Genomic DNA, 24,497 nt, shown 5'->3' on the forward strand with positions numbered 1-24,497 from the left:
GAATTTCTGAAGTCAGCTGTGTTGATAGATGGGGGTGCCTGCACTTTGTCAGATCCCCAGTTTAAAGAGGTGAGGGATTTAGTGTCCTATTTGGGAAACGTGAAATAGCACTGTAACTGTGGTATGTGAGGTGTGCTGCGTAATGCCAGTCCGGCAAATACGAAGTCCCTGGGGAGACGCGTCACCAGCTAGCGAGCTGGGACTAACTGTGAGGACTGCTGCAGCCAGGGAAACAGAGAAGCTGCAGTTTATCTTTCTTCTAGCAAGGAGGCTGAAAGAGGCAGGGAAGAGACTTCATGTGAAACCAAGAAATTAGAGACAGGAGGTGCTTCCCAGGTACCCAGAGGTCAGCTCTAATTCCCCTATTATAAGCCTCCAGGAGCACAGAGGTTATAAGAAGAGCAGCTTTTCCGAGAGGAAAGAAGTACTAGAGATCCAGCCAGAGTGGCAAACAAAGATGTGGTGCTATCACAATTACTTTAAATCATTTGAGCCTAAGCCTGCCATGTTGGCTGTGTTGGTTGTAGTGTTTGTAAAGGATGGATTTGCCTGGAATTTTATGAGGGAAAAGGAAGTTTTCCTTGATAGGCGGATGTCCTGAAAAGACAGATCAGTTCCTTGATCGAGTTAGTCATGTGTCCCCAGGAGCACTACTGTTGGCACAATGTGGTAACGAGGATGTGTAGCTAAGACTGTGGAACTGTGCTTTCAATGGAAACCCATGCTTAGACTGGAACTATCAGAGTGGTATGAGACTATAATGTCTGTCACCCTATTGAGACCACCTTGACTATCTGAGGTCACATCACATCAGTTCCAGCCAGTATGTCAGAGGGCTCCAAAGTGCAGAAGCGGGATCTTAACATCTGCTTCATGTGAAACAAGACTGGTACGCACTGGCATTTTGTAGCACCTTTTTGGCAAAAAGATGAACTGAAAGTCTATTTTTTTTAAATCTCAATATCACAGATATTTTCCTCTATTAGGGGGTTTGATGTTTGGCAAAGAAGAGACATTGCACAGGAACAAGCACAAGCAAGTAACGATTTTATGTCTATTGAAGAAGCCTAAACTTCTGAATTTCAGTGTGCTTCAGAGTCTTACTAAAATGTTTTTGATTATTAAACTCCTATCCAGATCATAAGAGTGTCAGGGTAAGAACAGGGAGGTTTATCTGTTAGCATATGCATTAAGTAACTTTTTTCTTTTTATTAGTTATATCTTCTTCCCTGTACTTGAATTAATTTTTTCCAGAATACGTTAGGTTTTGTATCTAATTAAGGCTGTGATTGTTTTGGTAGAGACAGCATATTGCAGTTTCCCAAATTTAATAAGACTATTTTAACTGAATAATAAATGACTAGTCAAAAGGAAATATTTTTAATGGAGTTTGGTACAGCATTTTCTATGTGACTTCTGGGTCTTGTTTTCATTTTCAGCGTCTTTATTGTCTTTCCCTATACGTTTGCTTCTTCATTGATTTAGCAATGCTCTATTCACTTATGCTAGTTTATTAAATGCTGTGGTTATAATCTCTGTGGAATCCTCAGTTAATTGTGTTCATAGTTCCAGAATCGTGTGCAAACATTTTCTCCTGTTGTGATGTTGCCAGGAAGGCCTGTTCCAGGTTTGACTATAATTGTCCATGTGACAATGGAAATGCACGTATTTTTTTACATACAGTTTTTATCACTGCAGTCCATACCTATCTTGAGGTGACACTTCAAACACTAAACACATTTCCAACAGCTGAAGAGGGAAAACCTTTTTACTGGGCAATATTACAATTTCATTTTCTTGCTGTGGAGCTCCCTTGCCTGTGGATCTCTAGCCTGACACTCTTCAAAGCTTCATCTTAGATTGTTCTTTTCCCCCATCAGCATATTCTTCAAAAATAACCATATTTTCGTAAGATAATTATAGTATCAGAGAGTTAGTCCATCAGCAAGATGAACTTCCTTCCATATAGAGTAAGAATGAATATCAACTACTTCCTTCAGAAATATGTGAAAACTTCATTTCTTCAACTCTGTTTGCTTCCAGTAATCTCCATTCCCATACACCCATAGGTAGCTAAACAAAGAAATTAGAAATCGTACCACTCCTAGAGTCAGATTTCCTTATAACTTTGAGGATATGTGTGAAAGGTGTTCCTAGCAAAATGGACTTAGATTTCTGAGCGTGCCAGTGTTACCTGTTTGTAAGTCTCAGTATATGTAGCTCTAATCAACCAACACACTATGTGCAAGTCAAATAAGAAGGTATTTCTTTGTGATGGCTAGAGCTTATGGGTAAGTCTACTATTAAGAAGTATTGCTATAAGAACACATCGCGCTCTTGCCATTACAGCAAGTAGTTTTTATTACACTGTTGACAGCTCTCACTTTATGTTCATCAGTAAGTCTTTATAGCAGTATGAATATCTCTTAATTTCTTTATGCTCTGAGGTATTTCTGCTCATTTCTTGTAAATGAGTAAATAAACTGTCTGACTCCTGTCTCTTAATATTCATAATCTGAGGGGCTTTTCTTTCTGGCTGCTTAAACAGCTGACACAGTAGGCGTTGTCTGTGGGTAGCCAGGAACGTGCTAGATAGACAACTATTTTAAACTGAATTACAGTGTCGTAGATAGCCAGGTCTGAGGTGCTGGGGTTTTCCTAGCCACTGCCATAGATGAAAACAGATTTGCAGCAAAAGGTTTTGCTATCCTGAAAGTTGTAGACAACTGATTCTTGTCATGTTTTGGTATGCTTTGATAATAAGAAGCAAATGTCCTGTGAAATAAACTGAACAAAGCGCAATTGGTCAGAATTCCCATATTTCTTACATCTTTCTGTTCTGTTAAGTGCTTCTAGACCTTATTAAGGAGTTGATTCTGAATATGGTTTGTTGATATCTTTGTCCATTTCTAGCTCTTAACCTGATCTGGTAAATCTGTAGATAAACACTAGACATGGCATCTCTACATTCTCTATGCACAGCATAATGGGCAATATGATGGTCAAATTGTTGCATGCTCTCAGTGATTTTTAAATTATAAAATTTCTCAACTGTTGTTTGTTCTTTCATATACTTACCCCAATAGTAGTGATTAACTAACGTGTAAATACCACTGCAAAATCATTGTGCAAAATGATTTGTAATCCAGGCACCCTTTCAGCCACTCTTTTCAGATTTTCCATTCTGCCTCCATGGTGTGTTATTTGAATGCATTTCTGAAGCGCATTAAGCAGTACAACTGGTATCTCTGTGGTTCTCAATTTTGCCTTTTCCCTCCAGTGGGAAAAATTATTTTAATTATTTAAAACCTATGTTTGCTTTGTCAGTTATTGATGACAAGTTCCAAGAAGTCTCCTTGTGTGTAGAGCACACAAGAGATTTTTAGGAATCATCTTACATGATGTTCAAAGTGATTCTTAGGTCAAAGAAAGCAAGAAAAACTTTGTAAAGACCTGGACAGCTCCCTTAGGCCTCTGGAGTAGATTTATAAGTCACAATTTCCATTTTAAGCTATCAGGACTAAGCTAGTGTATGCGTGCCTTCTTCCCAGACCATCATATGCCTGACCATAAATACCAAGATTTTAAATTTGACTGGATTCTAGGGGAAGACTGCGCAGAAAACAGAAGCAGGACATGATCTGCTCCAATAGGGTGACTGGCTAAAGAGATGTACTAATTATTTATAGCAAGGTGTATTACATTGCTGTAGCCTAGATCAAAGATGATAACAAAGCAGTAACTGAAGCCATATTATTATCTTCATTCAACAGGAATGAAATCTGCTTGCCACCAAGATGAAGCTCCACTTAAATAACACTTATATTAAAAATCAGTGTCTTGTATTGAAAAAAACTCCAAGGCAAACATGAGCTGCTGTTTGTGTTCTTGCAAAACCTTCCTCTGGATCTAGAAAAATTGTTCCAATATCCATTTATTTTTGAAGAGACTGGGTACATTCAAAGTCTTTCAGCAGCCTCTCCTTTCACATTTTCATGTCAATTAGGGCTACTCTATCTTCCACTTCATTGGATTTGCTAGCTATTTCTTGATGAGAAAGAAAATGTGCTTGGGACTGTTTCAGTCCCATTTGGATGATCATACTGACAGCCCAGCGCATGGTGACTGTAGAAGGACCCCTTTTAGAATGCCAGTGAGTCCTGGCAGAGAGCCACCAAACACAATACTGTCTAGATTTAGAGTAGACCTTATCTGCCAAGACTGGTAATTACCTCCTGCAGGTGGGTGGCTTTTCTGGCCAGTAGTCATGTCTGAGCACAGAGCAGTATTCGAAGTTTGCATGATCTAATGAGCTGGTAGGTAGTTTTGAGTACGCTGGAAAGTAGTCGTTTTCTCAAAGATTTCCTCACTCAAATATTCCTGTTATAAAAAACATTTAAAAAATAATAACAAGGCAGATACAATGATTAGGTGAAAATGCATATTACAAAAATCGGAGATTACACTTCTGTTTTTCCTAACATTATATGCAGGATATCATGACTCTACTGAAATCATTAAGAATTCTCTCACTGACTTTGGTACAGACAGGATTCTATGAGTAGGAAGTATGTGAACTGCTTTTAATGGCAGATGATCTAGGATGATAAACTGGTGCAGCACTAGCATGGATCCTGTAATTTTCCTTGTGACCTCAAAAGAGAGATGCTGGGCAACATTCCTTTCATACATATTTCCACTTTCTTTTAATATTTACCTTAGATGAGTGCATTAAGTCATTGTGAAATACTATCAGCTGAAACACCAGCACTGTGCTGATTATATGCAGTTGTTTATCTTGTTTCCCATTACTACAGAGATGGCGGTTCCTCTCTTGATGAGGTACGGTTAGTACAGACTAATGCCAGATGAAGCAAATGTGACTGTGGCCAAGGCATTGTTTGCACTCTGTGTTGAAGACACAAAGTCCTAAGTCACTTCCTCTCTTAATTAGAGTGTTGCAGAGCCTCTGGGGCTTGCTAAAACTGTTTACCTTATAGCCTAGGAGTATCAGTGTTTGAAAATTTCAGTCTTTCTCTTATATTTTCCTTGACATTTTGCCTGAAAATTTCAGTCTTTTCTCTTATTTTTTTCCTTGACATATTGCCTATCCTTCCTCAGATCCCAGGTTCCTGCCTGTTTCTTCATTGCCTGTATGGCTGTGAACTTACTGGATCTAATAGAATCATAGAACCATAGAATGGTTTGGGTTGGAAGGAACCTTTAAAGGTCCCCTAGTCCAACCCCCCTGCAATGAGCAGGGACATCTTCAACTCGACCAGGTTGCTCAGAGCCCCGTCCAGCCTGACCTTGAAAGTTTCCAGGGATGGGGCATCTACAGCCTCTCTGGGCAACCTGTGCCAGTGTTTCACCACCCTCATCGCAAAAAATTGCTTCCTTCTATCTAGTCTAAATCTACCCTCTTTTAGTTTAAAACCATCACCCCTCGTCCTATCGCAACAGGCCCTACTAAAAAGTCTGTCCCCATCTTTCTTTTAGGTTGCCTTTAAGTACTGGAAGGCTGCAGTAAGGTCTCCCCGGAGCCTTCTCCAGGCTGAACAACCCCAATTCTCGCAGCCTGTCCTCACAGGAGAGGTGCTCCAGCCCTCTGACCATTTTTGTGGCCCTCCTCTGGACCTGCTCCAACAGGTCCACGTCTCTCCTGTGCTGAGGACCCCCGAGCTGAACGCAGTACTGCAGGTGGGGTCTCACCAGAGCAGAGCAGAGGGGCAGAATCTCCTCCCTCGACCTGCTGGCCACGCTTCTTTTGATGCAGCCCAGGATACAGTGGCTTTCTGGGCTGCGAGTGCACATTGTCGGCTTGTGTCCAATTTTTCATCCACCAGTACCCCCAAGTCCTTCTCAGCAGGGCTCTTCTCAATCCCTTCATCCCCCAGCCTGTATTGATAGCAGGGGTTGCCCCGACCCAGGTGCAGGACCTTGCACTTGGCCTTGTTGAACCTCATGAGGTTCACATGGGCCCCTTCTCAAGCTTGTCCAGGTCCCTCTGGATGGCATCCTGGCCCTCAGGCATGTCAACCACACCACTCAGCTTGGTGTCATCTGCGAACTTGCTGAGGGGGCACTCGATCCCACTGTCTGTGTCATTGATGAAGATATTAAACAGTACTGGTCCCAATACAGACCCCTCATGGACACCACTTGTCACTGATCTCCATCCGGACATTGAGCCATTGACCACTACCCTCTGGACGCGACCATCCAACCATATTCCTTTTCCACCGACTATCAGGTTCCCTCTAATGGCTCCTTCTATGCTTCTCATTGCTGTTTTACAGTCTTATCCAAATTTCCAAAGAAACTAAGAAAAGGTTCAAATTGTTGTTAGATAATTCCACTTTTTGATGTAGGCATCATGAGGACAGCTAAGACCTGAGAGGTGTCGAAGCTGGGGTGAAAGAATGGGAGGACCTGGGCCAAAGGATTCCTTCTGCTCATGGGGTCCCACTTGCTGGAGAGGAGTTCAGTCAGACAGACTTTTCTGCTGAGTCACTCAGAAGTGACACCCAGTTTCTACCCATAAATCACTATTAAAAAATAGTAGCGAGAAAATATGGGGAGTTTTATCCCAAAAGGGCTCCATGAGACCAATTAGGGATTTTATTACTAATTGCAGAAAGTATTCTGAGATGCGACAGAATAAAACTCTGACACAGATCCTTGCTCTGCAGTGCTTACTGTTTAAATAGACAGAAATGTGGAAGAAGGTTAGGAGAAAGACTTGCAGTGAAACCTGAAGTATTTGCATTGTTCCCTTCTAGCATTTAAAACTGCTATGTTAGTACTCAGCTTCTTGCACTTAGTTTCCAGCAGAATAAGACCCTCACAGGCACACAGAAACCCAGACGTATGCTATGTCTCAGCATAAGCTGAAGATCTCCAGTACTTCATTTTAGTTCCAAAAGATTCTACAGTGCACCCACTGCTCTTCTTATAAATGAAAGGAAATTCAGTAAACAAGCAAAGGACATTTTGACCGCACTGTACATTCTTACTTGTTCTCTCAGGCACTTATTCAAAGTGCCTGTCCATTTTCAATGGATTTCCAGCTAGTAAATAAATTATTACATTTATCATTGTAATTTTTATTTTTTTTTGCATACTATGCTTTTTCACAGTGCATTAGTGTGAGCTAAAAATAACAGGCTTTTGTCACAGGCTATTCTTTGGCCATTGAAAAAATGTCTATTTCCATAATAGATACTGCATATCCCTATATACGATGAGAAGAAGCTTTAAAGAAAGGTCACAAAAGTTGGTCTTCTCATCACTCGTCTAAAACTAAAAATCTGACAGCAAAAACCCGGCTCTCTAAGCATAGCAGTGTATATATGATTCTCTTAATTATCTTCAGATTATGATTAGCTCTCTCATGTTTAATATTGGTACATTTGATTATTTTCAGTGAGATTATAGTTCTGATTCACCAAGTGCTACCATTTGGACAGTCACATCGAAGTTGTTAGCAAGCATAGCTCACTTGTATTCCTGGGGTTTGATCCACAGCTCAGCCAGCCATGGTTTGCACAAGACAGCTGTGTGTGTCTGCTTCGGCAGGGGCAGATTTGCTCCTCAGTTGTATTAATGCAGTGTCCGGTTTGCCGTAGTCTCTACCGAGACCCCCAGCGCAGCAGCCAGTGCCTCATAGTACTCCCTGCCCTGCCTCTGTTTCTGTTCCCCTGATCCGGTCAGGTGTATATGACAGTGCATGATCAGCTCTCAGACTCCTTTTATTGTATTAGATAACGTACTCCAATTTCAGGGATGCGGAGGTATGAAAATAAAGTCATTTAATTGTTTGAGTTATCACACTGTGCTTGAGTTTAAAAGCAGTACTTTTGTCAAGATGCAAAATTTTTATGTCATGCTAGACCTATTTTTGCTCTAATAGAAATAGGATCAAGACACAGGGAATTTGTATGACAACAAAGTAAAGCCGTCAGACTTTTTTTTTTTACGGAGGCAATGTGTTGTTATACTGTAGTTACACAAAGTACAGTTGTTCATTGCACTTTGGAAGAACATTATGAGATACAGTGGTTGAAAACACAAGACTCTATTTTTGTCCTGTGTTTTTTCATGAGGTTAAGAAATTACCCCTCATTATTTTTAAACAAATTTGTCTTTAGTATTGAATAAGCTAATAAAGCTTAAATTATTCTCCTGTCAGATAGTAATCTGAGGCCTGCTTGTATAAAAGAATATAAAGCTCATACTGAGCAAAACATGATGTTATATTTTTCTTACTAGAGTTCAGCAACATTAGAGCATATTTTCTTTTCCCAAAGACCTTCTATTATCACTTACTATTTTTCTGACCTTTTGTCTTCCAGCTTGAATTCTATCTTTCTGAAGTCTTCTTTCACCCTTGCAATAAACTTGGACATAAAATAAACTCTGCGTTATAGAAACAGGAGGTATAATTTGTTCCTATTCACATTTACATTTGGTTTGAAATGTTTTGGGTTGTACCTAACAAGTCAAAGAGTCCAGAGGCTTAGTGTCAGAAATGTGTCCTTTTGCCATTATTTTTAGTTTCCCTCATTTTAGATAATTTGCAATCTCTTCCTTGTTTCGTTGATGAAAAATGTTAGATAGAAGCAGAAATAAAGCCCTTTATCATGACTTGGAAGCCTGTTAGTTCACCTGTATATTGCATGTAATGTTGATTTTGCATCATTCTTTCATTGAAATGTCAGTAGCTATCTGATCACATAAATCCCTTAAGGATTTCAGGTATATATATATAACTTGGTACTGACCTAACCAAACAAATGCATTATATCCCGAAGTGACATCAGAACAGTTTTTCAAAGAGTGCGTTCTGTCAGCTCGTATTATTGCTGGTTGTTCTCGCAGAAACAGAGGCACTAGTTAGGCCAAAATCATGACTAAATCTGGTGGCTGCTCTGACTTAGAGCGTGTTGCGTGTGGAGGCTGGGGATTACATGGCTGCACAGCCTGCACCACTGTCTTCCGTTTGGTTATTCCGGTTCTTCTCCCTTTCACTTCTTTCAGTAATTGAGACTTGAACCTGCCTTTCCCATATTTTTGCCCATGCTTGCTGTCAGCCTGGGAAGCCTGTAATTAAGTAGGTCATCCTATTTACCCTTTAAATATTGTTACAACATTAACTTTCTTCTAGTTCTATGAAATTTCCTCAGCATTTCAGAAGTTGTTAGGAAACAAATTTAACGATTAACATTGCTGTCTGTCACATCTTTCATTTATTTTTCTAATAACTCTTCGACCTGCCATTTAAAAATAAATGTTTAATTTAAGTTGCTGCTGTTTACTATCCTTTCATATTATTGATTTAACGGAAAGTATTTCAATGTTACATAATGTGAAAACACTGTTTGTGTTTTCCAAATATGCAATAGAAACATTTCTGCTGTTCCACATTCTTCTAGACATTTCTATTCTTCACATCTTGTAGTGAAACAGTACTAGTATTTGCAATGTCATTATCTCTGATTAATTTAACATTCTTACTTTGCATGGGAGATATATATTTTTGCCTTTTCTTTCTTCTAAGTTTTTAAATTATTTAACTCTTTAGTTATACACTAACTGTTGTCAGCTTTTGTTTTTTATCCCATTTGTTCCATGTTTTAATGTGCTGCTTTCTCTTCTTTTAGACAGTAAGAAATGAGTTGGGGTATGCAGATAATGAATAGATCTTAAGTGGTGTAGCTGAGATGGGTTGCCATATCGGTGACTGTGAAATTTCAAAGGGGGGACTCTTTTGTTACAAGGCTATTTTTTGCAGGTGTACTGGATCTGGCCTGGGGTTAAATTCCTTCATAGCAGCGATATTGTGCTGTGTTTTGGGTTTGTGGCTAAAACAGCTTTGAAAACACACCGATGTTTTGGCTATTGCTGAGCAGTGCTTGCACAGGATCAAGGCTGTCTCTCTTCCCCACTCTGCCCACACTCCCCCCGCAGCGAGTAGGCTGGGGATAGCAAGAAATTGGGAGGGGACACAGCCAGGACAGCTGACCCAAACTGGCCAAGGGGATACACCATGCCATATGACATCATGCCCAGCAATAAAACTGCATGGAAGAAAAGGGTGGGATGGGGGTTGGCTTCAAAGGTGGCTATCAGAGACTGACCAGGCATCGGTCTGCTTGTGGGCCTTGGTGAGTGATTGCCTTAGCTTCACTTTTTTTTTTTTAATTCTCATTTATTACATTTTATTGATTCTCACTTTTTTTTCTTCACTTATTAAGCCATCTTTGCCTCGACCCATGAGTTTTCTCTCTCTTTTTCCTATTCCCTCCCCTGTCCCACTGGGGGAGGAGGCGGGGGGGGAGTGAGCTAGCAGCTGTGTGGGTGCTTACCTGCTGGCTGGGGTCAGCCCGCAACAGCAGGATAGAAGAAAAATACATTAGAAGCACAGTCCCTGAGTAATGGGGGTTTGAGGTTTGAGGGATGAAGTACTTTTTCCAAGCAGCAAGCCAGGGAAGAGGCATTTGCGCAACCACAGGTGAAAGGAGTGGGAGGACAGGCTGAGAGAGCTGGGACTGTTTAACCTTGAGAAGAGGAGGCTCAAGGGAGAGGATCTTATCGATGTGTCTAAAAGCCTGATAGGAGGAGTAAAGATGAAGCCAGAGTCGACTCAGTGCTATCCAGTGAAAGGACGAGAGGCAACGGGCACAAACTAAAATACGGGAAGTTCCACTGAACTTACGAAAAAACCTTTTTACTGTGAGGGTGGTCAAACATTGGAACAGGTAGCCCAGAGGGGTTGTGGAGTCTCCAACCTTGGATATACTTAAAACCCAACTGGACACAACCCTGCTCTGAGCAGAGGGCTGGACTAGAGGATCTCCAGAGGTCCCTTCCAGCCTCAGCTATGTTGTGATTTGGTGAAATTTCACGGGTGTTAAGTGACCCACAGTTTTGTGGATCAACTAGCTAAGCACGTAGTTGGTATAGATAACATGGGATATCAGAGAGCTTTCTCAGAGGAAGCTGTAGCATTTTTTTTCCCATCTCCAGAATTACCTTTCAGTGCTGGATACACAGGATTTTATAATGAATTGCATTTTCTTTTTATTTTGTTTTTGAATAGAGTGATTACACGAGTCTTTCTAATTTGGACCTGCAGCTTTTTCACTGACAAAACTAGCACTTTTGCTTTGGCATAGAAAAGCAAAGAAACCTGCCTCTTAGTACAGCATCATTATTTTGGAACATACTGTAGCTCGGCGCGTGTTCCTGCACCAGACAGAGTTGTCTGAGGTAGCAGAGTCTTGTAAGAGAACTTTCCAGTTACAGACTGATGTGCAGAAGGCTGATTCCTCATATTTGAATGTAAAATGACTCTACAGAAATTGATACTGCAGTAAGATGTATATACGGTTAGTTCAGTACTCACAGCTCTGGCTCGATAGCCTTTACACAAGTGCTATTTTGTAGTAGGAATGCTGGTAAAATAGTTTCATTCATAAGTATCCAAACTAGCATTTCAAGATGACTCATTGTCCTGATTCAACCTGCTTTTTAGGTTCAACTTACTGGTTTTACTGCTGGCCTGTTCACTTGCTGACAATTTCGTAGATAAGAGAGTTTATATTCTTCTGTTGCTAGCAGTTCCTGGTTTTTAGAGAGTGGGCCCGATTGGTCTTGCCTGCTTAGATTATTTGTTAATTGTTGCTATTCAGGTATGTATTTCATCAACTAAATCTTGATTGTTTGATTTAAAAAAAAGGAATAGGAGTGGCCCAGCTTTTTTTTATATAGGAGTGAAATATTACATTGTTTCAAAAAATACTAGCTTCCTCTAAGAAAGCAATTGCAACATGAAATTTGGGAGAGGTACATGGTGCACTTCTGCTTTTGGTGACTTTAATAGAAAAGTAGATGATTTTCATTTGATTGACTTAGTGGCTTCAAAAACTTGCTCACTGATTTACTATCTGAAAAAATGTTCAGGAACGCTTTGTAGTTGTAGCATGGGTTTCCATCTGAGCTGAAGAAAATTTTTTCTTAGTGTGTAGGTGCACGAAGAGCGTGATCTCTTTTGTGGTGGGTGCTGCCTCCTTCTCTGTGGATTCTCATTTGTTGAACAGAAGGAGACAGTTCTGCAAGCGTGGCAGTGCACACAGAACTGTTGCATGAACAGGCAGTGCTGTACGCTGTGTTTCTGTACTCTTTCATGGCACATGATGATTTTTTGCCTCTGAATATTTTAATTTTCTGTTTACTGTAAAGATCGCTGGGGGGCGGTGTTAGTGTTAAATATTGAATGTTGCATCTTTCTACCTAAAATTGAGCATCTCATAGGCTGTTCTACTGAGGAAGATAATGCGGTGATTATGTCAGGTACCTTCAATACAGTTATGTTTGTTTACAAAAATACGTAAAACTATATTGCCATAAGTACAGAAGGGATTCCCAAGTCTTCGTCTGGTGCTTGTTGTGGTTGTGCTGGTCTTTCACAGCCTGACTCCCCTAAAGACCCTTCCCCATTCCTCCGTGGAGCTCCGCCACATTCCTCCGTACCTTGGCCTGAAGCAGCCAAGCGCGTATCCATCCCTCTTTTCAGTCGGATGCTGTATTTCAGATACCTGCCCCAATGGAGTTACCTGGCTTTTCACAACAAGACGTTGAGGCTGTCTCTAGCACCTTCGGCTTGGTTTTACCCGTCCTCAGCGACGACCAGAACTAGTACCCGCTGCCTTGAGACCCAGTCACAGTGCAATGCTAAGAGCATCCTGTAAACGTTTTCCTGGGATGTCAGCAGTACCAGCACGCTGGCACTAGGGACCACATCCCACGTAAAAAGGCTTCGGTTGACAATTCGGCTGAAGTGCAATGTCAACAGCTCCGTCGGGCTGCACGGGGGCGTTTTGCCCGACACAGCCACAATCCCGACTGTGTGCTCGCCCCGGAGACCGGCCGTGGCCCCCCGATAGCCCCCTCCCACGGAAGCAAAATGGGTAGAGACCTCCCTCCCCTCCCGAACACGAGGGTTTTCCTAAATCCTCCCGAGCGATCCGGCTATTATTGCCAACCCCGTGCTTTCGCTTCGGGGTAATACACCTCCAGATTGCCTCCCGCTCCCCCATTCCCCCTGTTTGTCATTTTCTACAGCTCGTCTACTTAACGCTGAAATCTGACCGCTGGGAATTGCGTGTCGCTCCGGTTTCGTTCACCTCCCCCGGCTGGATAAACCCCCGGTGGCTCCCAGGCCACCATTTTCCAGGGTGAGTAAAAAAGAACACCCGCGGGAAAATAACTCGCACGGTTCGGATCCTTTGCAGACAGCCTCCGGGGGGGGGGGGGGGGGGGGGGGGAAGAAGAGGGGAGGGACAACCACCGGCTCCGGGACCCCTGCCGCAGCCCTGCCACCGCCGGCTGCCGCACTGCCGGGGCCGCGCTCCCTCCCCCGGCACCGGAGCGGAGCGGAGGGGCACAGCCGCCACAGCCCGGGGCGGCGGCGGCGGCGGCGGGGCGGGGGGGGGGGAACGGCGGGCGGGACTCCGCGGCAGCGCCCGAGGGCCCGGCGGCGGGGTGCGGGGGGGGGGGGACGGACGGGGGACGGACGACCCTGCCGGCCGCCGCGGAGAGCCGCACCGCGGCAGGCGCCGAGCCGGGCCGCAGCGGCACCGCGCCCGCCGCGACGGATTCTAACCCCCCCCTCCGCCGCCGCTCCCCGAGGCGGTGAGTTAAGGAGGGAGGCGGGCGGGCAGCCCCCCGGCACCGGCGGGGGACACACACACACACACACACCCGTGGCCCTCTGCCCCGGAGGGGGTGTGTGGGGGGAAAGGGATTTAACAGGTTGAGATGGGCGTGTGGTGCGCGGGTTTGTGGGCACCCCGGGTGTTTTGGCGTGGAGGTAGCGGGGAGCGGGTTTTTTGTTTTTTGGTTTTTTTTTTTTTTTTTTTCTTAGCGATTTAGCGCCGGTGCTGTTGCAAATAAGGGCTGCTTTCTGCTGTCAGAGGCTTCCCGGGAAGCTGCGTCTTCGGTTGGGTGGCTGGTAACTCTCGGGTAGCCGGCAGCTGCCAAAAATGTCGGGACGTATAGTTGTTTATCTCCGGCCCCGTTCCGGCTTTAGGATGGTTCCTACACGTAAGGAAATACCAAAACTTTTCTTCCCCTTAACGGGAAGAAAGGAGAACATAAGATAGCTTTGGGCATCCTTACGGCTCTAAAGGCGGTTTTTTCTCCCCAAAGTGGTATTTTCTTAGGCTGCTGGGCCAGTGACCCTTGCTTTAAATCACTTTATTCATAAAGTTTTCAGAGCGCTGACGCTTCCTTGTGCCAACTTTTTAACTCTCTAACACGGTTTTTTTTTCCTTGTCACATGTAATTTATGCGTAGTGGGACATTATTAATTTTTATTATTTACTGAATGCATTGTTTGAATCTGCTGAGGTGGTTTTATCCTTTTGATTTAGTGGGTACAGGATTCCTTCTAACGTTACACATATAAATCGGATTATAGAGTTAAATTATTTTAAAGCGACTACCTGAAGGGAGACATTGTAATTCAAGCCTTTCCTTAAGTTTGCAAAGTGATACTTAGTCAGAAGTCCAAGAAGGGATGAGGGATAGGGATTTTAGGTCTTCTGCTGCGATTTGGGTTTGGTTTTTTTGTTCCCTGTGGAGCATATGACATTTGCACAAATCTGTACCATTCAGTTAAGTACACTGTATCCTTCAAGGATCCTGCTGTAATAAACAAGCAATATTATTAGATACTCCTTTTTTTTTTCCTTTTCTTCCTACATGCTGTGTCCCTTGAATAATTGTGGTGTTCCACAACACAAAGGCCTTGTATCTTTGTGCATACAAAGTGGTTTAACAGGATGAAACAACCAATTTGTTGTGAATAAAAGAAATCAAATGGCAAACAACTGAAACGTAACCATGCTCAGTTGTTTTTTTCCATAGCAGTGCTTCATAAGTAGGCAAGTTTCAAAATACAATTTTTGTACTCGTACAAAACAGCTTGTGCTCAGGGCACTCTTATTTGCTGGTTTTGAAAATATGCTTAATTATAGGTGTACTCCCTCAAGTCAATGAAAAGATTTCCACAGACTTGCCTGAGCTGCAAGGGTTAATTCTAGCAACTTTTCCGTCATGTTATTCCTTCATATGAACACAAGTTTCTGATGTTGCTGGGGTATATGCTTGTAAGCTTCTAGGATATGAGGCAGTAGAAGACCTCACTGGACTTACAGGCTTGTTCCACCTTTTTCCTACAAGGAGAAAGGTTCAGTTTAGGCTTAGCCTGAACATTTGCGAAATGTGTGTTGTATTTTTTGGAATGTGGCTGGAAAGGCGCTCTGAGTTTCACGTAGCCTGTCATGTTCCTACATGCTGTATTTTCACGCCCCATTATGGAGCTGTTCTTTGAAAGAGATAATACGGAGATGTTTGAGACTAAAAATCCTGTGCTATAATCTATATAAGTTTGTTTGTTGTTTTTACGTTAGAATGGGCAGAAATTTCAGTTTTTCTCTACCTGGATCTAACAGTATCTTTTAATTGAAACTTTCACTGCTAGTCAAGTCTGAAGCATTAAAAACGACTAATGACACGGTTACAGTGATTTGATTTTTGTAATGTGCAGGTATCTCCTCAGCTCCAAGAATTCTGGAGATATATATATAACATTGTGCATTTGTGTCTTTACATACAGGCAAAGAACAGTTCTGCAGTATCTGAGGATGGATAAAGACTTCCGCTACTACTTCCAGCACCCGTGGTCTCGCTTAGTTGTGGCTTACTTAGTGATCTTCTTTAACTTCTTAATATTTGCTGAAGACCCAGTATCTCACAGTCAGACAGAAGCCAATGTTATTGTTGTTGGTAATTGTTTCTCCTTTGTAACAAATAAATACCCTGAAGGAGGAGGCTGGAAATTTCTGAAGGTGCTTCTGTGGCTGCTTGCCATTCTCACAGGACTGATAGCTGGGAAATTTCTCTTCCATCAGCGCCTGTTTGGTAAGTTACATGATGCACCTACTGACTTCCTGATAATGGCTTTCTGACTTCTCCTTTTAGCTTTCTACTCATTGCAATTTTGTAAGCTTTGCTATTAATCGTTTCAACTGTTTAGAGCCGTACAGAACTCAGTACATCAAAGCTTACATCATTGTGGAAGTTAATGCCATGTCTACTTATGTGACCATAATTCACAATTATTTCAGTCAAAAAACGCTAAAAATAGTGAAAGCTGACATGTTTTGAAAGCATTGAGAGGTCAGTGATTTTCAATAGTATAAAAATACTCCTTTGCATCTTCAGACCAATTTTTAAATCTTATTATATAGTCTTCTTGGCAATCTGCAGAAAAAAACATTGTTCTTTGGGGCAGCGACGCTACACGTCTTGTTAAAAGTCGCATAAGTGGAAGCAGAGGCTGTTGTTAGTATTAGCAGAGCTGTGCTGAAGAACTCCCATGCGAAAACAGGAATTCGAGAGAAGCAGGACCTCTCTGTCTCTTGGTACAAGAGCGAGTCAGTGAAATGGGAAGGTAGGAAATGGAAAAAACCATGGCAGTCAATGCTTTCATACACAAGATGTGACTAAACTGAGGAACTTACTTCACATGGACTGACTGAAAGGAATGGAATGACCCTGGACTAAATTCTGAGACTGAGAACTTAGATGTAAATATATAGAGATACACAAATACCTATCATTGTCTTAACTGAGTCACGTAGTAAATGTAGAAAATGTTGCGTCTGAGGGCTCAAGGCTGTCTCTAAGTTTTAGAGGTAAATAGAAATCATGGAAAAGATTACTTCACTCCCGCCAGCGGCACCGTTCTTTGAAACATCTGATTCTAGGTGTGTCATTGCTGGTCTAGATGGACTAGTCCTATGTTCTTATACTGGTAGGACTGCAGGATGGATGGTTACTGGAATACCTCGAAGCACATGAGCGATAGGCCATTTCCTTAGTCTGTCTCGTTCTATTAAGATAGAGAGAGAGCTGCTATTGTTTCAATAAATCAAACGTAAAGTTATTACGTCAAGGACGGAACAAGCAGAGCCATATTAAGAGACTTCTCTTAATACAGACTTCTCTTGAAGCACTTATTCTGAAAAATAGTTGAGCATCTCGATGGCTATTTGGTGGACAACTTACCATAATGTAGTGGTAAACGTAAAATGTCCCCATAAAGAGGACATTTTACCTTAATTTCTGGGCTCTGGAACAAGCACTGTCACAATAATGTTTTCAATTCTGGCTTCCACAATTGAGGAATGATTCTGTTAAATTGGAGAAGATTAGGGAAAAGTAATGAAACTGATGATAAAATGGGAAAATAAGCCCTATAGTGAGAGGATTGAGAGGATAAAGGGAAGATTAGAGGGTGACTTGCTCAAATTTGACTTGAAGGACAGAACCTTCAGTCCAGCAAATGTATTGCAAGGTCCAGTGCTTGGAAGTGGCAAATAGCCAGCACTTTTTTTTTTTTTTTTCCCAACTGAAAGGCTAGACAATCAGTGGAACAAGTTGTCACAGGATGTGGTTTCATCAAGACATGTGAATTTTTCTTTTGGGGAATACGCTCTAGTCTGACTACAGAGTAATTCTCTATCTCCTGTCTAGGTAGGTTATTATGATAACTCCTTCTGGATTTGTAAGTGTGTATCGTAAATAGCATGTAGCTTAACATAAATTTTAAAGTGGCTTGAATCAGCATTACTGCCAAAAGGAGAAGGTCTGCCCGGCCTTCAGTGTCTGCTGCTTCGTGCTTTTGTGCGGTTGCTCAGTGAAACAGGATAGGGAACTTAGCCCCATTAGCACTACCCATCTTTTATTTCTGTGAGGATCATATCTCTGATCATACTGATGTTTGTGGCAGCACAAAGATGGGATCGGCGTTGGGAGGAAATTAGCAGGCGAGAGATTCCTACCCCTGATGACAGCGCTGGCTTATGGATATTTACGATTATGGTCTGGGTGACCAATACGGGTGTAGGTACAATCTGATTTTGAGGCTAGCTGATGCACATTGAGTTTCGTTTGAGCTAACGTAGATCTGCCACGGTCCCACCCTCCTAACCCCAGCCACATCGTTTTGGTGCCTCCCTGGAGCCAGTGCTGCTGTTAATGCGATGGAGCAGCGAGCCAGCTCCGGCAGGTGATCCCACGCAAAACCAGTTGCTTCTGCTGTCATCTACAGCAGCTCCTTGAACTGATGCGATCGCTTGAGTGCCAGTGCTGATGCGACGGCCAAGGACTGTGCAGCCAAGATAGTCGGGGGCCACGGCAGCCCTGCCTTGTGTTGGCTCGAGTGCTGTGGGAGTGCACCCACACAGCGTGTCAGTGGAAATATGCTGTTGCTTCTGATACGCTGTGAGCAGATGGCAGTCTGTGTGACTGAAGAGCTGACTGTTTTGCTGATTGATGTGGCCATGGTAGCTGTAAACTAGCTAGTGCGGATAGGGATCGCATCCATGAGATGATGATGTGGGTTTACAGCTTGAGTGTATCTCTGGGTCTCCAGAAGATTTCTACAGCCCATGCTGAAATCTTTCCTGCTAGTTATTTGCCACTATTTTAACGTCTTCACTGCGTAGAAAGCCCTCCTTTTGTTGAGATCCGCCCTGAGTATGCTCTCTGGATCTTCTGGCATCAAGCACATCATGAATTCACCCTTTTATTGTTTTTAATTTCCCTAGTTTATCTTTTTAAGTAGCTGCTGCAATTTTTTTTTTCCTATTTAATCCCTTTTTTTTAATCTGTAATTACTTGGAACCATTCTGTTTTTTAATCCTTGTTCATTTATTTATTTTTTTCTCTGCTAAATTCTGTTTGTAGAGGAAATTGTGACTGGTTGTTTCTTGTGGCCTGTGTATAACTTCCTGCAGTCAGGAAACCAAATAGCACCAGTCAATCTTCCCCTGTCAGATCTTGGCTCACAGTGTAGGCTGCAAATTGAAATTGAGAAGGATTAGTCTGCACTTCTCACTTTAGATGAAGATGAGTGGAAAGGATTTTCTTTCTCTATGCCCTTCCTGCTCTTTTGTCCCTTGTCTTCTGTATTTCTTGCTGCTGAGTTTGCATATGAACTGGAAAAATAGTGTAGCTAGAACTATGTCGTAGTACAGTTTACCATCTGTGACAGCCGCTGTCTGATAGCCATGACTGTCATGAACTATAAAAATAATAGAAATAAGTTCAAGCATGTTATGTTTCTAAAAGTGGAAGGAGAAGGGTCCTGGCAACGTTAGGCTTCATTTCTCTCAGTACAGGGAGATAAGGGAGTAGGTAAACTATATTGTTGAGAAGTAGAGATCTCAACTAGAGGTCATGATGGGATGTTTTCTGTTGATAATATTTATTGCAACCTTTGAACAGTAACCTCTTCAGGGACTCCTTCAAGGCACTGCTCATGGCTTAAAACAAGATTAGAAAACAGTTACATTTCTTGCTCTTCAGTCAAGAAATAACTTACTTCATTTGATAAACATCTCCCGTGATAAATATTTCCAAGGAAAACGGCCTTTATCAAGTACATTCTTTATATCTTTATGGCATATGGTCAGAATAAACGGAATTTTAAAATTGTCTTTTGGCTGTTATCCACTATATTCTTTTGATTCATCATTAAGCATATCTTCTGTTTGGTTGGGTATTGTGTTCTGCCATGATTTTTATTTTACAATGGCAAATGAAAGGTCATAGATGAATACTGGAAGTTTGGGGAAATAAAAAATCAAGATGTATACCCCTGTTATTTTTTCTTCTGCACGAGAGAGTTACCTGAGGCAGGGAAGAGTGGTAACTTCTTTGCAGTTAGAGATTTCTTGATTTTTTTTTTCTGCTTTATTAAAAGCAGAAAGAGCTTACAAACTGACCCCATTTGATGACACTATGCATTCAGAAAATGCATTCAAATCTTAAATCCCGACTTAAAAGAAATTCCTGAATAAGCTCTTCCACATTTTTCATATTGCTCTGGGGCACTGTCTGGAAAGTAACACTGTGTTTAGTGCGTAGAAAGTGTATGTTTTAATCGGCACTTTCTCGGCATATGCACAGTTGCAGTTCTGTACTCCAACCTCAGGCTCAAATTCTGAGTTCAGTGGGAGGTTTTTGGGTCCAAAGTTCAGGCTGAGCATTTTGCATCAATGTATAAATATGATCTATCATGTAAATTTAAAATCATCTTTCATTTGAATAGACTTTTAGCAGTATGGATAAATGGACAGTATACTTGGAAAAATAATACCTTAATTTTTTCCATCCAGCATCTTCGCTTTGACTGTTTTCCATGTGTAATAATCCTTAGCTTATGCTGCATATTAGATACATCAGTTTTTAAAAACATACTTACTACAAAATGTGCATGTGTCTACCTGCCCATTTTTCTGATTCTAAGTTATTATAAAGACGTATTAAAATCTGAGTAAAAGCCTGTGATTACAGAGACTGGATTTTATGCAACTGCCAATGAGTTCGCCTGGATTTATATTTGTAAGTTCCTTTTTAAATGATGTAGATGGAAACTAAATATTTAATGTGTTATAAAAAATTATGGACAACAAGATAGCTAGAACTAAAGCTATATTTCTTAAAACAGGGGGATCATCATAATACTGCAAGCAAATTAGAGCTGTTGAATAAATGTTGAATTTAATGGGTTGCTCTCTTGCAAGTGTTCGTGGTATGCAGTTTGTTTAGAATTAAATGATAATCTGAGCTTCATAGACGCTGGAGTGAATAAATAAAGCAGTCATTATAGGAATTGCACTGAGCTGTGGGTACACACTAATGTTGCAAATTTTTTAATGGACAGTAGTGCCATGCTGGGAGCAATTTCATGATAGACAGTTTCAAACAAAACGCCCACTGAGGACCTGTTGTCTGAAAGCATTACTCTTTTTGTCAAACATCTTATCTGGAAGGCGCTAAAAGATACTGCAAACCTATTAAAAGCAGACTCTTCAGTGTCTGCTTTTATGCTGAAAGTTAAAGTGTTTATCAACTGAGGCAATGAATGTATGCAGATTGCAAGAGGAAATTAGGCAGAATGGGATTTAGTCAGGATGATAGTGCACTGGCTAAGAAAAGTGAATCTGTCAGATGGCTAACAGACAGGATAAATTCATACAATAGTACATATGTGATTAATTAGTATCCTGATCTATTAGGGGTCACGTTAGTGTAAAATCTGGGCTGTGGTATTGCTGCTAGTATTGCTGGGGCATATCACTTTCATAGTGGTGCTTGTGCAATAGCTAATGAACCAAATGTGATCTGTTTTGCCAAAAAAAAAAAAAAAAAAAAAAAAGAGATGTGATGAGATTTTTGCATGGTTGTTTTTCAGCCAGATAGTTTCCCGTTCCTGTTTGATAGTAGTTATATGAACAGTTGTGCCACCATCTGTAGGAACAAGTGATGGGTGTATGGCAATACTTGCATAAAATTCAAACCTGATTGATAGAGCATATTCTTCTCTGTTGTCAGCTTTGTATCTTACATTACAATAAGATCTGTCACTTTAATACCCAGCAACTTTGTTCCTGCTTTTTCTTTTCCATTGATGACTTCAGCCTAATAGAAAGCAACTGCTGTGATAGCTGGTAAAAAAACGCTGTCTTCAAGAGCCTGTTCAGTATGAATTTCAGTAACAATGATCAAGTTAATGCTGTTGAAGGCATTCAAGGTCTACTGTGATTGCTTCACAGTCAATTCACCTCTTTTGTTTCCAGTAAAATATTGAAGCAATACAATAAGATTATTTTGGTCCTACAAAGTGTGTGCCAAGGGGCCAATCTAACAGTTTGCTAATAATAACGCACAAATGACTGTGAGCAAGCATTTCTGAGAGCCAGAATCCTCAACAAAAAACATAAAAAGGGAGAGGCTCGCAGCCAGCCACTGCATGAGTGCAGGCTCATCAGATTCCAGCTCTGGCACCTTGCCAGTAATTAAAATGGTAGTTTAAAATAAACTTTACATCATTCATGAGGAGACCACAAGTGACCTGTCAAATATAAATGAAAAGCATGCAAGTAACCTCCTAATTTCTTCTTTTACTTGTTTGTTTTTAGAAGAGCCATAACATCTTACTGCTTCCTCTCTTCAGGCTCAATGAGAAGACTGCTGTCGTCTGCTCTTAGCATTAGTTGTGAAATCAGTCTCATACCATATTACCTCTGGGTAGTAAATTATAGAGTTTAATTGGAGAGGTACAGGCAGTAGCTACAAAAAGATTCTTCTCTCTTCAGTAAAAGCTTTGATTCTACTGGAGGTGCATATCCCATTCCCCAAGCAGCGGCATGAGTCTGCGAGAAGAGCTACATGTGTCAGATTATCTGTAATGGGAAGGCTCTAGAGAATATTTAGCATCCAGTGACTGAAAACTAAAAATAAGTTCATTGCTACTTCATATCGATGTGTCAACTCTGTGTTTTGATCTTTTTGACGTGACTTTCAGATTTTTCTTTCCATTTGAGACTGGGAGTGAGTTTGGAATGATGCCTGCCACTTACAGGAATAATATGTCTCCATTCCCCTGTTTCCAGAAATAGAAGTGAGGTTATTCCTAGCAGAAGCAGCCTGATGGGCATAGTGCAGGTGCAGCCTAGTGCAGGGGCAAATTTCTTCTATCCTTGTTCCATACAGCAAGGAGATGGAGGGGATGTTAGTGTGGAACATCACCTCACCATGTGCCTGATGGAGAGCCCCAAGGAGAATGTGATCTCCTTGGTCATGCTGTGTCCTTTCAAAGGTCCCCTTAGGCTGTCAGAGTGGCATGAAGGTCCTTCACGTACCAGACAATGTTTCTCTTTGTGTGATTCTGCTGGGACTCCGAGTCAGCCTGTGCGTCTGCCTTATAAAGTTATATATTCCTTTTTTTTTTTTAAATTCCAAAATGAAAAAACCCCACCCAACATTCTGGGCTTTAAAAGCTTTGAATACATTCTCAGGATTTAAGAACTATTTAGCAAATAGTAAGTGTGGTTTATACATTTCTAATAGATATTTTGCATATGGCAAAAGTAAAAAAAAAAAAAATTGCAAATATACTCACTAAGCAAACCAGAGTGACACTTGAGGAGAAGGGATCAGTAATTGTTCCCTACGAGGCAGGTAGGGCAGTAGCAAAATATTTCTAAATGTGATTCCCGAGACAGACGCGGCACATAACCTCATTTCAGATGCTGGAAAACAGTTTTCTGCTTTCTTCTTTCTCTCTTTTTGTCAGAAGGGGCAGTACCCTGTTCCCCACTCTGTAGCCCCTGCCAGGGGATGGCAGCAATAGCAGAGACTTTTCTGCTTTGAGGATTCCCACTCTTCCTGGTGCCTCCAGGTGGGAAGGGAGTCTCCCAAGGCCAGACTGGGCGTCTGGGTAGAGGTAGCAGCAGATCCTCAGGGCAAGGTGAACTGAAACATGAACAGGAACTGTTGCGTAACTCATAGTCAGAATCAATTATCATGTGAAGCTTTTACAAACAAAAGACTTTTCATCCAAATTTTCTCAAAGCTTGGTTCAGATAAATCATTATAATTTCCTTTGGTGAGATGTTCTTACCCATCTACCATGTTTCACTCAAGAGACAGCTGTATTTTAGTCCTAAGCAGAGCTCAATTCCACCATGTATCGCATACCTACCTTTTAGGAATGCTTTAACATGCATGTTATGGTTTTTTGGTGCCATTGTTAAGGCCTCATTAGAACTGACTTTCACTGCGCAGTTATGCAGCAGCCCAATCTCTGCAGCACAGTCTAGGAGCAGGTGACTACATAGGTATTTGGGAACAAGACTCTTCTTTTGAAATTTTCAGGGAAAAATGCTGATGGTAATTTAACGATGGTTATGATGGTATTTTAATGATGACAAGGGTAATGAGAAAAACACTGAGTGTTCTCCTGCTCGATATAAATACCCAAAAACATTTAATGTGTTTAAAGTGATGTCCTCCATTAAGCTCAGCAAAGCAGGAATTTAAGATTTCTTAGATTATATATCCAAATAAAGAGGCAGAAAAATAATTTCGTAAGACATGAGTTAAAAATTACAAGCTACAACCATGTTTTCATGTTTTGCACATCACCTTATCTGTATTGATAGATGCAGATCTATCGATCAGCTGGAATGATAAAAAAAGAGTATCTTTGGCATATTCAAATTGACCATTGAATAAGTTATAGCAAAGTACCTGATTTAGATGTGATTATCAGCTATTTATTGTTATGATTTATAAGACATTAAAGTATTACAAACTTTATGGGTTAAATCAGTGATGCTTATGGCTCAGTATCTGACAGTAGCCCACTGTGGATGATGAGATAAAGGTATAGGAATAGAAAAGACTATACTGATAACTCCCAGAATAGCTTCCCAGCTGCCAACAATTTGTTCAGAATTCAGACAAAAATATGTCTATTCTTAGATGTCTTTGACAGTCATTCTGAAGACAAATAATAAAGGTGGTAGTTAGCAGTAGTCTTTGTTTCTGCCTACCTGTTACTAAGAAGCAAATCC

General features: G+C 41.4%; 1 protein-coding gene across 5 annotated transcripts in view; it reads left to right on the forward strand.

Annotated features, from left to right (window-relative positions):
- Positions 1-24,497, forward strand: part of TMEM117 (transmembrane protein 117) — a 238,258-nt gene that overhangs the window by 1,169 nt on the left and 212,592 nt on the right. For 2 of the 5 annotated variants that reach the window (XM_030013218.2, XM_030013219.2), the window contains exons 3-4: positions 13,126-13,238; positions 15,683-15,987. In XM_030013218.2, the coding sequence (XP_029869078.1) occupies positions 15,711-15,987 (277 nt within the window). In that variant the 5' untranslated portion in view covers positions 13,126-13,238; positions 15,683-15,710. Of the gene's footprint in view, positions 1-10,147; positions 10,167-12,831; positions 12,972-13,125; positions 13,239-13,592; positions 13,696-15,682; positions 15,988-24,497 lie in introns of those variants that run through there. The other 3 variants (XM_030013221.2, XM_030013220.2, XM_030013222.2) reach the window with 3 other exon arrangements.

Source organism: Aquila chrysaetos, chromosome 5 (assembly GCF_900496995.4).
Source record: "Aquila chrysaetos chrysaetos chromosome 5, bAquChr1.4, whole genome shotgun sequence".
NCBI lineage: Eukaryota > Metazoa > Chordata > Aves > Accipitriformes > Accipitridae > Aquila > Aquila chrysaetos.